This window comes from Symphalangus syndactylus, chromosome 24 (assembly GCF_028878055.3).
Source record: "Symphalangus syndactylus isolate Jambi chromosome 24, NHGRI_mSymSyn1-v2.1_pri, whole genome shotgun sequence".
Taxonomy (NCBI): Eukaryota; Metazoa; Chordata; class Mammalia; order Primates; family Hylobatidae; genus Symphalangus; species Symphalangus syndactylus.
Genome location: NC_072446.2, coordinates 66,530,905 through 66,549,254, shown reverse-complemented (window position 1 = coordinate 66,549,254; position 18,350 = coordinate 66,530,905). Strand labels below are relative to the sequence as shown.

General features: G+C 38.1%; 1 protein-coding gene across 17 annotated transcripts in view; it reads left to right on the top strand.

Annotated features, from left to right (window-relative positions):
* Positions 1–17,838, top strand: part of PLCB4 (phospholipase C beta 4) — a 413,770-nt gene extending 395,932 nt beyond the window's left edge. For 14 of the 17 annotated variants that reach the window (XM_055266705.2, XM_055266699.2, XM_055266709.2 and 11 more), the window contains 5 exons: positions 5,593–5,694; positions 9,816–9,873; positions 10,298–10,384; positions 13,735–13,771; positions 15,941–17,838. In XM_055266705.2, the coding sequence (XP_055122680.1) occupies positions 5,593–5,694; positions 9,816–9,873; positions 10,298–10,384; positions 13,735–13,771; positions 15,941–16,029 (373 nt within the window). In that variant the 3' untranslated portion in view covers positions 16,030–17,838. The remainder of the gene's footprint in view (positions 1–5,592; positions 5,695–9,815; positions 9,874–10,297; positions 10,385–13,734; positions 13,772–15,940) is intronic. The other 3 variants (XM_055266706.2, XM_055266708.2, XM_055266707.2) reach the window with 1 other exon arrangement.
* The last annotated feature ends 512 nt before the right edge of the window (positions 17,839–18,350 follow it).

Sequence of the window (18,350 nt, the reverse complement as noted above, 5' to 3'; positions counted from 1 at the left end):
AGCCAGAGAGAAAGGTCGGGTTACCCACAAAGGGAAGCCTATCAGATTAACAGCGGACCTCTCGGCAGAAAGCCTTCAAGCCAGAAGAGAGTAGGGGCCAATATTCAACATTCTTAAAGAAAGGATATTCAACCCAGAAGAGAGTAGGGGCCAATATTCAACATTCTTAAAGAAAGGATTTTCAACCCAGAATTTCATATCCAGCCAAACTAAGCTTCATAAGTGAAGGAGAAATAAAATCCTTTACAGAGAAGCAAATGCTGAGAGATTTTGTCACCACTAGGCCTGCCTTACAAGAGCTCTTGAAGGAAGCATTAAACATGGAAAGAAACAACCGGTACCAGCCACTGCAAAAACATGCCAAATTGTAAAGACCAACGAGGCTAGGAAGAAACTGCATCAATTAATGGGCAAAATAACCAGCTAACATCATAATGACAGGATCAAATTCACATATAACAATATTAACCTTAAATGTAAATAGGCTAAATGCCCCAATTAAAAGACACAGACTGGCAAACTGGATTAACAGTCAAGACCCATCAGTGTGCTGTATTCAGGAAACCCATCTCACATTCAGAGACACACATAGGCTCAAAATAAAGAGATGGAGGAAGATCTACCAAGCAAATGGAAAGCAAAAAAAAGCAGGGGTTGCAATCCCAGTTTCTGATAAAACAGACTTTAAACCAACAAAGATCAAAAGAGACAAAGAAGGCCATTACATAATGGTAAAGGGATCAATTCAACAAGAAGAGCTAACTATCCTAAATATATATGCACCCAATACAGGAGCACCCAGATTCATAAAGCAAGTCCTTAGAGACCTACAAAGCGACTTAGACTCCCACATAATAATAATGGGAGACTTTAACACCCCACTGTCAATATTAGACAGATGAATGAGACAGAAGGTTAATAAGATATCCAGGACTTGAACTCAGCTCTGCACCATGCAGACCTAATAGACATCTACAGGACTCTCCACCCCAAATCAACAGAATACACATTCTTCTCAGCACTGCATCGCACTTATTCTAAAATTGATGACATAATTGGAAGTAAAGCACTCCTCAGCAAATGTAAAGGAACAGAAATCATGACAAACTATCTCTCAGGCCACAGTGCAATCAAATTAGAACTCAGGATTAAGAAACTCACACAAAACTGCAAAACTACATGGAAACAGAACAACCTGCTCCTGAATGACTACTGGGTAAATAACGAAATGAAGGCAAAAATAAAGATGTTCTTTGAAACCAATGAGAACAAAGACACAACATACCAGAATCTCTGAGACACATTTAAAGCAGCATGTAGAGGGAAACTTATAGCACTAAATGCCCAAAAGAGAAAGCAGGAAAGATATAAAATCGACACCCTAACGTCACAATTAAAAGAACTAGAGACGCAAGAGCAAACAAATTCAAAAGCTAGCAGAAGGCAAGAAATAACTAAGATCAGAGCAGAACTGAAAGAGATAGAGACACAAAAAACCCTTCAAAAAAATCAATGAATCCAGGAGCTGTTTTTTTGAAAAGATCGACAAAATTGATAGACCGCTAGCGAGACTAATAAAGAAGAAAAGAGAGAAGAATCAAATAGATGCAATAAAAAAATGATAAAGGGGATATCACCACCAATCCCACAGAAATACAAATTACCATCAGAGAATACTATAAACACCTCTATGCAAATAAACTAGAAAATCTAGAAGAAATGGATAAATTCCTGGACACATACACCCTCCCGAGACTAAACCTGGAAGAAGTTGAATCTCTGAATAGACCAATAACAGGCTCTGAAGTTGAGGCAATAATTAATAGACTACCAACCAAAAAAAGTCCAGGACCAGACAGACTCACAGCCGAATTCTACCAGAGGTACAAAGAGGAGCTGATACCATTCCTTCTGAAACTGTTCCAATCCACAGAAAAAGAGGGAATCCTCCCTAACTCATTCTATGAGGCCAGCATCATCCTGATACCAAAGCCTGGCAGAGACACAGCAAAAAAAAGAGAATTTTAGACCAATATCCCTGATGAACATCCATGCAAAAATCCTCAATAAGATAAATACTGGCAAACCAAATCCAGCAGCACATCAGAAAGCTTAACCACCATGGTCAAGTCAGCTTCATCCCTGGGATGCAAGGCTGGTTCAACATATGCAAATCAATAAATGCAATCCATCACATAAACAGAACCAATGACAAAAACCACATGATTATCTCAATAGATGCAAAAAACGCTGACAAAATTCAACAGGCCTTCATGCTAAAAACTCTCAATAAACTAGATATTGATGGAATGTATCTCAAATTAATAAGAGTTATTTATGACAAACCCACAGCCAATGTCATACTGAATGGGCAAAAACTGGAAGCATTCCCTTTGAAAACCAGCACAAGACAAGGATGCCCTCTGTCACCACTCCTATTCAACATAGTGTTGGAAGTACTGGCCAGGGCAATCAGGCAAGAGAAAGAAAGAAAGGGTATTCATTTAGGAAAAGAGGAAGTCAAATTGTCCCTGTTTGCACATCACATGATTGTATATTTAGAAAACCCCATCATCTCAGCCCCAAATCTCCTTAAGCTGATAAGCAACTTCAGCAAAGTCTCAGGGTACAAAATCAATGTGCAAAAATCACAAGCATTCCTATACACCAGTAACAGACAGAGAGCCAAATCATGAGTGAGCTTCCATTCACATTTGCTACAAAGAGAATAAAATACCTAGGAATTCAGCTTACAAGAGATGTGAAGGACCTCTTCAAGGAGAACTACAAACCACCGCTCAATGAAATAAAAGAGGACACAAATAAATGGAAGAACATTCCATGCTCATGGATAGGAAGAATCAATATCGTGAAAATGGCCATACTGCCCAAGGTAATTTATAGATTCAATGCCATCCCCAGCAAGCTACCAATGACTTTCTTCACGGAATTGGAAAAAAACATATGGAACCAAAAAGGAGCCCTCATTGCCAAGACAATCCTAAGCAAAAAGAACAAAGCTGGAGGCATCATGCTACCCGACTTTATACTACAAGGCTACAGTAACCAAAACAGCATGGTACTAGTACCAAAACAGAGATATAGACCAATGGAACAGAACAGAGCCCTCAGAAATAACACCACACGTCTACAACCATCTGATCTTTGACAAACCTGACAAAAACAAAAAATGGGGAAAGGATTCCCTATTTAATAAATGGTGCTGGGAAAACTGGCTAGCCATATGTAGAAAGCTGAAACTGGATCCCTTCCTTACACCTTATACAAAAATTAATTAAAGATGGATTAAAGACTTAAATGTTAGACCTAAAACCATAAAAGCCCTAGAAGAAAACCTAGGCAGTACCATTCAGGACATAGGCATGGTCAAGGACTTCATGACTAAAACAAAAAGCAATGACCACCAAAGCCAAAACAGACAAATGGGATCTAATTAAACTAAAGAGCTTCTGCATGGCAAAAGAAACTACCATTAGAGTGAACAGGCAACCCACAGAATGGGAGAAAATTTTTGCAGTCTACCCATCTGACAAAGGGCTAATATCCAGAATCTACAAAGAACTCAAACAAATTTACAAGAAAAAAACAACCCCATCAAAAAACAGGCAAAGGATATGAACAGACACTTCTCAAAAGAAGACATTTATGCAGCCAACAGACACATGAAAAAATGCTCATCATCACTGGTCATCAGAGAAATACAAATCAAAACCACAAGAGATGCCATCTCACGCCAGTTAGAATGGCGATCATTAAAAAGTGAGGAAACAACAGATGCTGGAGAGGATGTGGAGAAATAGGAATGCTTTTACACTGTTGGTGGGAGTGTAAATTTGTTCGATTGTAGAAGACAGTGTGGCGATTCCTCAAGGATCTAGAACTAGAAATCCCATTTGACCCAGCAATCCCATTACTGGGTATATGCCCAGATGATTATAAACTATGCTACTATAAAGACACATGCACACGTATGTTTATTGTGGCACTATTCACAATAGCAAAGACTTGGAACCAACCCAAATATGTCCATCAATGATAGACTGGATTAAAAAAATGTGGCACATATACAACATGGAATACTATGCAGCCATAAAAAAGGATGAGTTCATGTCCTTTGCAGGGATATGAGTGAAGCTGGAAACCATCATTCTCAGCAAACTATCACAAGGACAGAAAACCAAACACCGTATGTTCTTACTCATAGGTGGGAATTGAACAGTGAGAACACTTGGACACAGGGTAGGGAACATCACACACTGGGGCCTTTTGGAGGGTGGGGGACTGGGGGAGGGATAGCATTAGGAGAAATGCCTAATGTAAATGACGAGTTGATGGGTGCAGCAAACCAACATGGCACATGTATACCTATGTATCAATCCTGCATCTTGTGCACATGTGCCCTAGAACTTAAAGTATAATAAAAAAAATAAATAAATAAAATAAATCCATGGCAGAAGCGCTTTTCAAAGCAACAGCAGTATTTTAGCTTTTCCTCAAACCTCTGGTGGTTGTGTTTCTTCCTCATGATCACAACTATTATTCTTGGTTAAAAATCTTTGCGTTCTTGACATTTGTCAGCAACATTTGGTCATTGGTGTTTGTTGAATGAATGAATACAGAAAGGTCAATTTCCTAACAAGTTATGGTAAAATCTGAGAGTGATCTTCTTGGGTCCAGAGTTTCTATACATGTTCCTGCTGGAGTGGCTCTAGGATAGCTGAGTGAGCAACTCTCCACTTCAGTATTGCCCATCTCCTTGGATGCAGAGCAAATAGCAGTGCCTCGGTAATCTGACTGCTTGGATGCTGGTTTCCAGGCAGTGCTTTCAATAGATCTCCGTAGGTTATAGAAAAAGATTTTTGTAATCATATACTGTGTAGCATTTTAAGTTTTATTCCTTTAATTCACACATAAATAAACACGTGTGTCATGCATACACATGCATTCACACATACAGTGGTTGGTCACCTGCAAACCTACTTTTTTGCTATTCCCTGTGCTTACTTGAAACCATTTAGTCCCTTTCATTCCTGTGGCTGATAGAAACAGGAAGGCTGTTTGTGATGGTTAGAACATTTTCTCTCTTCCAGCCCATCTGATCCCAAACAATATGAAGCAAAACTGAGATCTTTATATTTATGGGCAAAAATACTGTCTCCTCATCACAGGCCATCACTGTCACTTCACCACTAGGTGGCCACTGCCCCTCAAGGGTCAGCATTCACATAGCCTGGGGTCCCTTCCCTCCTTTTTCCAAAATACAGAAGTCGATGAGCTCAATAACAGAAAAAAAAAAAAACAAGAGTGAGAGGAGTGAGCCTAGTCACATTGCTATAAACAGAAGTATTTTTGGGTTTTTTCCATGTTTAAATTATGTCTATATATATAACATGTAAACTTTACTCTTGTAACCATTAAGTGCATGGCATTAAGTACATTCACATTGTTGTGTACCCGTCACTACCACCCAGCTCCAGAACTTTCTCATTTTCCCCAGGTGAATCTCTCTACCCATTAAACACAAACTCTCCATCCCCCCTCCCTGTTTGTTTTCTTGTTTTTAATACATAGGGAAAGCAAAGAAATGCGAGCACACCAGGCTAAGATTTCTATGGAAAATAGCAAAGCCATCAGCCAAGATAAATCTATCAAGAATAAAGCAGAACGGGAAAGGTAAGTCTGAGAGTACTCACTGCCGGAATATGGCATTGACCTGAGGACACAGTCTCAACTTTCTTTACGTGTGTACACACACACACAACTGAGACAGAAAAACACTTGTGGCTTTTGGCTAGGAATTCTGCTATTATAACTGCAATGGAGATTTGTTATTATCACTGTAGAACAATTGTCCACATTTTCTAGTTGCTTACTACCACCAGTAAAATTAGTTTACATTCAATATATATGTGCTGCTTTACAAACAAAGTTGCGTAAAATATGACATAATAATATAATTTTTTTATTTTATTCATTTACTTTTTGCTTGTTTGTTTTGAGATGGAGGCTTGCTTTATCACCCACGCTAGAGTGCAGTGGCACAATCTCAGCTCACTGCAACCTCCACGTCCTGGGTTCGAGTGATTCTCCTGCCTGAGCCTCCCTAGTAGCTGGGATTACAGGCATGCACCACCACACCTGGCTAATTTTTGTATTTTTAGGAGAGATGGGGTTTCACCATGTTGGCCGGACTGGTCTTGAACTCTTGACCTCAAGTGATCTGCCCGCCTCAGCCTCCCAAAGTGCTGGGATTATAGGCGTGAGCCACTGCACCCAGCCTATAATCAATATAATTCTGAAGCATCCTTCCCAGGTTCCATTAGGTCATTCTGCAAGCCTCTCCCTTGCTCAGGTATCAGTCCATTCTGGATGGGCTGGTTCTGAATAGCAGCAACAGTCAGGAGGGTGGTCTTCTTCAGTAGTCCTTCACATGGGATCATCTTTAAAGCCCACATCCCGTTTGTCTCATTTGTCCTTATGTTAGGTGAGTTTTCTGGAAGCAGATCAAGGCAGGAATTGAGGTGCTTGTGATTCACTGAGGAAGGGACCTTCAGAGAAAGGGAGTAAGGAAGCAGGAAGGCCCAGGGCAGGCTCTAAGAAAGGATGTGGTCTCACCTAGGGTCCCTGTAACCTCAAATAAAAAAATTGCACCACAGATTTGTCCCTCTTTTAAGCAAGAGTACCTGGCTTTTGTGTTTCCATATTAGGCAGTCATTGGCTGCCTGAGACTGGGGGTAGGCTTTGTGTGACCTCCATAGAAGGTGCCAGGTGCAAGCCCTTTAGACACAGCTGGTAAAGGGGATCTGAGGAGCTGTCAATAGTCGTGTTACCCAAGGGATAGGCACTTAATTCCCAGCGATCACCTGTGCTGCCCATCATCCACCTCAGGAAACCTCTGAGAATACAAACGCTGTCAGCTCCATAACCAAGAGCCTGGGTTACACCACCAGCAGTTAGGGACAGTGGGGTTCCTTCTTTTGGGGGAATAATACCCAGCAAGAAGGTGGCCTTTTGGCCAAAGTCCAACAGAGAAAAGTTGTTTTATGAGCCAGGTACAGTGGCTCACACCTGTAATCCCAGCACTTTGGGAGGCCGAGGTAGGCAGATTACCTGAGGTCAGGAGCTCGGGACCAGCTTGACCAACATGGTGAAACCTCACCTCTACTAAAAATACAAAAAAAGTAGCTGGGCATAGTGGTGCCTGCCTGTAATCCCAGCTACTCAGGAGGCTGAGGCAGGAGAATCACTTGAACCCCAGGGGCGGAGGTTGCAGTGAGCCGAGATCCTGCCATTGCACTCCAGCCTGGCTGACAGAGCAAAACTTCATCTCAAAAAAAAAAAAAAAAAGAAAAGAAAAGAAAAAATGTCATTCTCTGGATGTTATTCTCAGATAAGCAACTTTGTTTAAGGGCCTCATATATACATGGAAATGACACCTTCTTCAGCTTGAAAACACCAAATATTCCAGCCATGATAAAACCTCATTAATTTGAACTGTTTTAGACTGTCCAAAGTGAAATATAGAATTAACCATGACAAATGTGCCAATTAATAGCTTTTTACCATCTTTTTCAAATATGTTACAAAGTAGACTTTAGCTCAGTTGAGGTCAAATTATCTTCAATTTGGAGTTACTGCTAACTTAATTAGCAAGGTTCTTAAAATTTATCTTATTTTGAAAAGTGTACTTATTTATTGTAACTTTCTATTTTTATTTGTGTGGCTGTATGGGGGTACATGAGAAAACTTTACATGTATACAATGCCCAGTGATCAAGTCAGGGCATTTAGGTTGTCCATCACCCAAGTACTATAAATTTTTGGCTAAGTATCGTCACCCTACTCTGCTATCTCTTATAAGTTTGTATCCAGTGGTACGTGGTTCCAAAATATCTACAAATTGGCTGTTTTTTAAAAAATAATTTTTCTATACCACGTGATAGTTATATTCTAAACCCATACTGTGTGTATGTTTGTATCCACTTTATCAAACTAAGGAGAAATAAAATTTAAAAATTTGTCATAGCACTAAGAAAGATATATAGAAACTGAAAATCATACTTACATTTTTAGATCAAAGAAGACATTTTAACAGAAATTACCCAATATTTATAACTGAATGACAATGTAAGCCCTATTTATCAATGTGTAGAGGGTAAAGTGATATTTGGAGTGAAAAGTATAGCCTAGATGCATATATTTTTTAAAAGATGTGAAAATTAATGAGCTAACCACTCAAAGAGAATATGAAGTTGGAAAAACAGAGTGAACCCAAAGATCTCTGTTGGAAAGAAATAAATTTAAAAAGCAAAAAATACTGAAATAGAAAACAAAATGCAATAGAGAACATTCAGAAAAACAACAGCTTATTTGAAAAGAATAATAAATCAGTTAACTTTCTCCAAGACTAAAGAAGAGAGAGAAAGCACGAATTAGTGATGTTAGGAATGAAAAGGGGAATTAACTACAGAGAAAAACGCTTTGAAAAACTAAGTCTACTATTGAAAAAAACTACCAATAAATTTGAAACGTTAGATGGAGTGGAGAATTGCTTTGAAAAATATAAATATCCAAAACTGAAAATGGAGAAAACCTGAACAGACTGACAATTATTACAGAAGTTCAAGAAGTTATAGGTCTTTTCACTCATGAAAAACACTCTACCTCACCAGCAGTCAGGGAAATGCAAGTTAAAACAATGAGCAATGCCATTCCATAGGAGCATCCAACTGACGGAAAGTCTGATAGTACTAAGAGTGGGCAAAGATATGAGGAAAGAGTAACACCCAGACACTGCAGATGGAAATGCAGTTGGGGACAACTGGATTGGAGTAAGGAGGAGCCTGTTCGTACCCTGCCAAGTGGCAAGTCTGAGTATACACCCTACAGCAGCCTTTGCCAGTGTGCACAAGAAGATATGCACCATACTTCATCCACTCATCCGTTTATTCAACAGACACTTATTGTGTCAGGTATTACAGGGCCCACGCACCCGATCGTTGTAGCATTGTTTGAAAATAACCTAATTTTTGTTAATGGCAATGAGGAAATAGTGTAGTCTGTTCATAAATTGAAAAATCCATACAGCAAATGAAAATAATGAAGTGGTTTGGAACATAGGTGTATCTCTAAAACATAAGACTAAGTGGTAAGCTATGGGAACAAACCCAGACTATGTTACTCTATGGGTACATTTAGAAAACACACGAAACGATACCACTGCGCCCGGCCAGCAACATCAGCATCACCTGGGAGCTTATTAGAACTTCAGACCTCCCACCCCAGGCCCACTGGATCAAAGTCACTAAGGTGAAGGCACAACAGTCTGTGGTTTTTATCATCTCTCCAGGTGATTGGTATGCACAGGAAAGTTTGAGAAGCTCTTATATTACACATGGGCGCATCTATATGTGGTTTAAAATATTAAAGCATGGCTGAGAAGATCCACACCAAATTCACAATAGCGGTAACCTCTGGGGAGAGAGGAAGAAGGAAGACTGAATCAGGAAGAATACAAATGGGGCTTTAATTACATCTGGAACTGTTTATTGCCTTTAAAAACGTGAGATAAACATGGCAAAACATTAATATCAGTTAATCTGAGGGATACATACACAGATTTTTAAAATATTCTTCTCTGGACATTGTATGTTTGAAAATACTGCCATAAAAATTAGAAAAATAAAGCAATAATTCCATCCAGAGAATTTGATGGAATATAGCTCTTTATTATTTGATATAATATTAATTTCATTCAATGTCATACCAACCATTATTTGTGCCCACTGCTTTTAGGCGAGTCAGGGAGTTAAACAGCAGCAACACTAAAAAGTTTCTGGAAGAAAGAAAAAGAGTAAGTATTTTATTATATTTTTGGCATTCTTAAAAAAACTATAAACAATAACTCATGTTAGCCACCAGACCTCTAGCTAATTTGCTTAATTTGATTTTTCTGTACATTAAACATTCCAGCTTCTCTGCTCCTTGAAAGCTAAAATAATTTCTCACTAAAATCTTTAAGGTAATGATTTGGCACCGTTTTGTGCAGAAAATGAAGCCAGGTTTACTCATGCATAAGTCCTCTATTATTTTTTAAGATTTTAGCAGGAAAGATCTTCCCAGAAAGAATTATGAGTTTAAACTCTCCAAATTTTGAGATGATTTCTTAAAAAATTATTATCTCTTTCACTTAAATTATAAAGTTACAAGTCATTTCTCATCGCTGTTTTAAGATTGTAACCCAAAGTTTATCAGAAGTTTTTTTTTTTTTTTTGCAGCTCGCAATGAAGCAGTCCAAAGAAATGGATCAGTTGAAAAAAGTCCAGCTTGAACATCTAGAATTCCTAGAGAAACAGAATGAGCAGGTATTTTACCTAAAATACGTAAAAACATGCAGGCAGCTGGCCAGCTTTGGGATACACACGCCATGGCCCACAGTGACCAGTGGCTTGTATATTGTAATTGAAAGGTAGATAGAAGAATTTGTTGCCCATTACTATATTTTCTTCATTATATCCAAAAAGAAAAGAAAGTACCAGTTTTTGGAGCAGGAGCAGAATTTGGCTGTGCCAAAAAAAAGAATATTTGGATAAATTATGGGGATTATGGGGATTCTAAGAATGAAATTACTAAAAGTGAGAGGATGAAAAAAAGAGATTACAAAATATTTCTCCATTTTCATTTAGAGTTTTATAATTTGCAAACTATAGGCAAGGGATATGATGTTTAAAAGCAAATGAGAGAAACCACCTATTTTCAAACTCAATCTGAAAATGAAGTTTAAAAACCTCCCTGGGGCTTACAGGTGGTATCTAAAGTCATGAGCCCCCATCGCTCTACAAATCACTGAATATGAGTGGATACCATAGTCTTGGTGCTTTTTCCCTGCAAGACAAGACACTAAATAAAGAAATATACACAAATAAAGAGTTATCCAGGCCGGGCGCACTGGGCTCATGCCAGTAATCCCAGCACTTTGAGAGGCCGAGGAGGGTGGATCAGGAGGTCAGGAGATTGAGACCATCCTGGCCAACATGGTGAAGCCCCGTCTCTACTAAAAATACAAAAATTAGCCAGGTCTGGTGGCACGCACCTGTAGTCCCAGCTACTCGTAGGCTGAAGCAGGAAAATCACTTGAACCCAGGAGGCGGAGGTTGCAGTAAGCCGAGATCGCACCACTGCACTCCAGCCAGAGCGACAGAGTGACTCCATCTCAAAAAAAAATAATAATAAAAAGGAGTTACCCAAACACCAACTGTTTAGTTAGGCCAATGGGCATATACCAGCACCAAGATAAATGTATTTTTATCTGGTGCATGGTACGGGTGGGGACCTTTCCAAATGGGCTACAGCCCATCAGCCTTCTACAGTAACCTTTAATTTGATGGAAATCCCTCTAGTTCCTGTGGCAACAAGACCCTCAGTTATCATTTACATTTCAGACTTTCTCAGTTCAAATGTTATTCTTTAGGCGTAGTTGGTATAGAAGTTATTATTCCTAGGTAATTCAATTTAGAAACAGAGAGGTTTTGATGAAATATGTACTTGTGCCACATTATTCCTTCCTGTTTTCTCCCATCTATAAAACAATCCTATTTAAGGAATACTTTTTTCCAGAGTAAATGACTCCCCTTGAAGAATACTTAAGTAGGAATTTTACTAAAAGGTATCTTTGAGAAAGTTAAAAAAAAAACAAAAAACAAAATAAATCATTTTTTTGTATGGCAATTGGGTAACAGATAAATCTGACTTCCAGTTTCAGATTCTTTACTTTTTGGTGGACAGAAATTTTATTCATCAACATACTTCCTAGTTACGTTTCCCATTTCCTTTTCAGCTAAGTGCTTCTATTCATAAGGAAGTCCACTCCAAGGGGACAATATATGGTTATTGTCCCATAGGTACAATTCATTTGACCAACTCATAAACACATCACATTCTGGTACAAGTTACCTAGCTTATGTTTTTGTTCTTAAAGCACTTCTCAAAAAGTGCTCCTGGGGGAAATGTGGGAATATGAATAAGGATAAAGCCACCATCTCCAAAGCTTTAGAAGTCACTTCAGTGATTCAACAATGGGTAGGGATAAGGATGCCTTGGAGAAGGTTTTAAAAAATTCTCCCTAGAAGAAGGGCACAGTGAAAGGTAAGGCACAGTTATGTGTTAGTTACCTAAATTAAGAAACTACTTGGAAATTGTGTTGCTTAGCAACAAGTTTGACTAAAGAATGTAAATGTGCTCAGAATTACTCATCACTACAATAGTGGTGTATGCTAGAGAATACAGTCATCTTGTGTCGCTAGTTTTGGAGCCGAAGTACATAATTTTCAAAAATCACTTTGAGTTTTTATCCTAATACGTGGCTAATTCAAGCCACACCAGAGTTCTTGCATTAAACTGCTAGATTAGTGATAGCTGTATTGATTAGATTGTACTGGGAGGGTGCTGGCTTTTTGTTCCAGAAATTCAAATAATGTCTTTTAAGGTCTACCACCCACGACTGACACTTTGAGTCACAAAAGCTTGGGAAAGCATAGAACATGAAAAGGCTTGAGACCTGATAAAGATTTAATGAGATTCAAGGAAAAGACATTCAAGATATCATACTGATGCTTCTGGCAAGCAACGAATTTGGACTTGAGTTTCTGTGTTAAGCTTTGCTTTAGAAATATGGCCTGTTCAATTGCAAATTCAATCCCAGATCTTTCTAGTTATACATTTTTTGGCATTTAAGGGTGAGAAAGCTCTCAATTCACAGTTACTCTGTATGGTACAACACTGTCATGGGCACAGTGCAAAAGATACAGTGACTTCATTTCTTTCCTCATAAAAAGGCAAGGTCTGGAACTATATAGTATAGCTCCCTTCATAACCAGGTAAACATTTCATCAGCAAGAACAGTTCTCTGTCTCCAGACAATGCAGACTTCTACAACAATCTTCTAAATAATTGTTAAACCCCAAGACATTTTTTCTAAGCCAGAGATAAATGTAAACATTCTCCCATAGTATTTCCCTCAAAGGTTTCTTTCTGTTTTCCTGTGACCCTACTCCTAATCAGTGTCCCAAATCTCCCCTTCCAAAGCAAGGCCTGGAATGGATTCAGTCCATTAGCTAAACCAGTGTTGGGGGCACTGGCAGAAACAAACCAGGCATCAGTATGTTTTGGTCCTGATTCTGGATCCTCACCTTCTAGGTTATTTGTAAGCCACTTTATGTCCTTGCCTACTTGGTCAGCCAACTATTCACTTAACACTCTGAAGGTTGGGGATGTTTTTCCTACTTGAGTTTTTTCATAGACTTCCCAGCTACACAGTATATCTCATCTGTCTTGACATGTACCATTTCAAGCATTAACGACTCCATTACTGTCACACACTCGAGTCTCAAAAATTGATTTTTATCATCAATCCTATCATTTAATAAAGAGAGGTAAAAGGTTTTGCTTAAAGGCCAAGTTCTCCACTTACTGCCAGGGAAGAGAGGCACAGTCTGGGGATGACAGGCGTTGGTTGTTTGTTTTGTTTCTTTATTTTCTGTTGAGATCAACTAGGGGAAAGTTTGTCACTGAGGGGTGTGTACATGTTTTATCCTTAGCTTTTTGCTTTTCTGTATATGGTTTTGCATTCATTTTTCAAATTCACTTCAATATTCATTTATTTTCTTTGTTTTGTATGTATGACTCAATTTTGACATTACTATTTTTGTACAAACAGCTTTTGAAATCCTGTCATGCAGTGTCCCAAACGCAAGGTAGGACCGAAACTCTGATAAGCAAGACGTTGCTTTCCTCCTCGACTACGTCCGTATTCTCTGTGCAGTCTCCATTTATGAGTCACATCTGGTCATAACTAATATCTGAAGGGTTTGGATTTAAAAGTTTGACTATTCCATGCTTGGATTTCTGATGTCATATTCATGCCAAAATGCCCAAAGTCTTTAGAGAATTACTTCTGAGGGTATTTGAGCCTGTATTTTCTATTGCAGATCTAGGAAACAGATCATGGTAATAAAGACATAACCAGAACAATGATGTGCAGCTGTCATTTGGACTGACCAGAGCTAAGACAGGATCACAGAGTCAGATCACTCACAAATGTTAATATGACTCCAATTAATTTTTAAAGCACCTGCTAAAAGTTGGTTGGTGGTTTTTAATGATGGAGCTGTGCTCTGCATGTAGAAACATTACACGATGACTCTTGTCATGCTCTCTGCTAAGTCCCATCCTCCAAAGACCCTAATCACTCCTCATAAGTAAGGTGATCATGTAATTTATTGTCCATACCAGGATAGTTTTGAGAGTGAAAGGCAGCTCTGTTCATAATATCTAGGACTACAGGCATAAACTGGAATTGCCTCAGGCAAAGGAGAATGAATGGTCACCCAACTCACACAAGAACTTAGCTGTTGGAATAGTCTTGTAATGTCCTATGATTCTTCCTTCTATGCCATGGTCAATACTTTCTTCAGAAGCTAAAGGGGGAGAAACACAGAGAATCATTTGCTACTATTTACTGAACATGGAAGTATTTAATTTCCAGTGCTGACAATGTTTCACTGTCATCCCTTATGAATACTGTTTGTGTCATAGTTTCATGTTTGTATATTTTTCTCCATTTCTTCATTTCTCGATTAGAGTATTACTATACTTTAGGCATAAAAAATATCTGGGCAGAGGGAACCACCCATCCCAAATTTACACAGAAAGATTTAATTATTTGGTGATATTATATCCATCCTCACCAAAATGAAACTTAACGCCAAAATATAAAAGTAAGAAGAAGAAGGAAATCACAGTATAGTCTGTGGGTTAAATTAATTTTGTCACAAGAATTCATTTGGAAGATGCTTCTCATATAATCTACAGAGCTGACCAAACCCCTTCCCAGTGACCTTCTATTTAGTTGGAATATCTAAGTAGACATAAATAGTAACATCAGGGCACTTCAGAATCTTCATCCGATTTATATCTTCATAGGTCCATGTTTCTATTTTCAAATGTCCTTTATTTCAAAGCAGCATGTCACTAACAAAAAGAAATGGGCAAATCCTCATTCCTCGAAAGATACGTGCATTGGGTTGGGCAAAAGCATCCAGGCTACTAGTTGGATAATAAAAGTTGAAATGTACTATATGATTTTTTCCTATGTTTCCAAGCAAGTATTTCTCACCAGACACTGCCCCCATCATATCCCCTTTCCTCTTCTCGAATTAGCTGGTTTTCTTAGTGACAATCTGAACTCGTGAGGTTGAATTCACCATTGCTTACTTCCTGGTAGTCCATAAAAAGTACCCTAGAGAAGTAAGAGCCCACAGGGACAGAGTTTGCACAATAAGATTCCTGAAAGCCTGCATGTTCCTGTAACATTCCATTTACAGAAGACTCCAGCCAATCCAGTGTAATGTGCTCTCACCTGAACTTCTCCACCAATTAGATTTTTAGGGAATTACTTTTAACTAAATTTCAGGCTATTTAGGAAATAAGTTGTACATAAGCAATACTTATTCTAAATGTGATAAAATTATCTACGCACAGTCAAAGCAATGTGTCAATCTGTGGAAACTAAATCAAACAGTTTGTGGTATAGTCTAAAGATAAAGCAAATGGTCTACCCTCTTCTCAAGTGGTTCTCCTGGCACTGTGTAAACCAGTTCCCAAAATTTAATGTGTATAAAAACTTCCTGGAGATCTTGTTAAAATGAAGATTTTAACTGATTCAATAGATCTGGGGTAGACTCCAAGATTCTACGTTTCTAAGAAGGTCCCAGGCAATGCTGATGCTGCTTGCACATGGACCATATTTTGAGTAGCAAGGATGTGGCGACAGGATCATATTTATGGGAGAAGAGAGGCCAGGTTGTTAAGTGCCTTCAGATAAGGATTTCAACACACGTAAGGCCATGTTTCTGATGTTATAGGCGAAGGAGATGCAGCAGATGGTGAAATTGGAAGCCGAGATGGACCGCAGACCAGCAACAGTAGTATGAAACTCCAAAATGCAAACTGAAGCAGCAAACCCACAAAGCATCAAAAGATTCACTCACAAACCTCTGAACACAAACTCCATGGATGAAAGCTGTTTATTTTGTTTCCTATATGTGTAAACAAGATGATATCTGAAACCAGAGAGACTTGGAATGTCTGACTGACTTCTATTTAACAGCTTGAGTATTGCATTTCCTTGGCCAAACAAAAGTAGCTACAAATCCACAAAAATTTCCTATTCCAGTAAGGCAGAGTTCAACCATTGATAATACAACTTAAACATGTTTGCTATAAAATACCATCACAAGTAAATGAGCTTGGTGTTAACAACTCTCCTTTGTGATGCCTTAGGACATGTCTGAACTGCAGCAAAAAAAAACAAAATCAAAAACAAAAAACAAAAAACAGTGCATTAGCAATTTCATAGCAAGTGCATGCACTAGGAAAAGAAAACTGTCTACAAATTTATTAGCAGAAGTGGTGGTCTGCTAGACAAATAATTTTGCAAAATTTTTCTACATCTAAGTTACCTCATCAGTAAGTGCCATGTCTCTACCATGCCATCAGAGGCTAATTTCCTGTAAAAGTTGTGGAAATTATTAGAACAATAGAAAAATAGAGCAGTGTATGTGTGCCAAAACTCATCATTACTCAAAGGAGAACTGTGTTAGGCACATTTAAGAAAGTTTACATCTGACATTGCTTTATAGGAATTGTTTCTGCAGATTCCAGATATTACAATTCACACCATAAAGATTGTGAAGTGGTTATTGGCAAACGTTTGTAAATGTGACCATGTATAAAGTATTTATACTCTTTAATTCACACTGTTAGAGAGCAAAATCATCTAAGTATTGCCACATGACAAGATTAGTAAACAGGAATACTAGAACTATGTTTGCATGATACACAAGCACCAATAAAGACTAATCCATACACAGTTAACCTAATGCCAAATAAATACTGGTTAAATAAATGTATGGCACAGAATATAATTTGACTATCAAGACTTTTAGCATAATGAAAAACTCTATATATATGTGTATATGAATTATGTGGGCATTCTTGATACTTCAAGTTCTAGTTTGAAAAAAATACATAACTAATTTAATTTTACACAAAAATATTTATGCAGATTTTCAGAATTTCATATCAGGAGATGACCTTTTTATGTCTGTTAAATATCAGAACAATTTGCTACAGTGTTAATCTGCATGGTCTTTAAGCCTGCTGTAGTTGAGTTGCAGACAGTGCATGAAAAAGTATTCCGCTGGGAATTGAGCTATGCCACCAAAGCCAAGAGGAGCGCATGGAAACCCGGTAGTCTAGAACTAATCAGATGACTGATTTTAGGGCACAGCACCAAGTGAATTGTTGTATATGCTTGTAAAAATTGATTCTGTGTGTTCCTCTGAACAAAGCGGAGAAAATGATGATACCATCAATATTGAAATTAAACTTCCAACTTCTCTAATAAAAAATTAAAACACACATAACACTCGTCAGAGTATTTGCTCCCAACACACATTCTAGCAAATGTTTTGCCTTTTTCATATGCATGATATCATCGTTATTATCAAAGGGGGCTTTTTACCCTCAACATGTTTTTCACCCAAATGATGCAAAACGTGCAGATTCTAGTTGACTTCAGATGTAATAGACTTGTTTTTCTCCTGTTTATGATTTGAAGTGGATTCTGTAAAATATCTCTTGTTCTTAGTTTCCTTATCTGTAAAACAGTGGAGTTAGACTACAGATCTTTTGGCACTAACATCTCATGAAAAATTATGGTTAATAAAATATCACCACATTTGGATTGCCAGTTTTCAAAGATTCTGAATGGCTTCTCATCATTAAATCAAATCAAACCCAAGAGCTCAACTAAGCTCACCATTCTGTAACACTTGACTGAATTCATCACTTGCCTCCTCTTGTTTCTGCTTTGGAGAGGTACTACTAGTTTTTCCATTTTTCTTATTTCTTCTCTGGCTTTTCATCCTCCTAGGCCACCATAAGCATTTATATTTTCCAGTGTTATATGTGGAACCAGTTTTTTTTTCTTTAATCCAGGTTACTTTTAGTATTTGGGACTTCATACCATTAATCCATTGTAGTAGGATTAAAATGTACACACAACTCAAATGTGCAACAAAAACATGTGTTACCTGCTATTGTAAGTTCATATTGCACTCAAGCCTTGCATTATCCCTTATTATGAAGAAAAATTAGTTGCCAATTAAAGTAACTCAGTGTCTTCCAGTTTAAAAAAAAAAAAAAAATTTCAGGGACATGTTTAGTTACTTGAGAGTCAAATCCCCTGTTAGAGATCCCTCCCCATTCAGG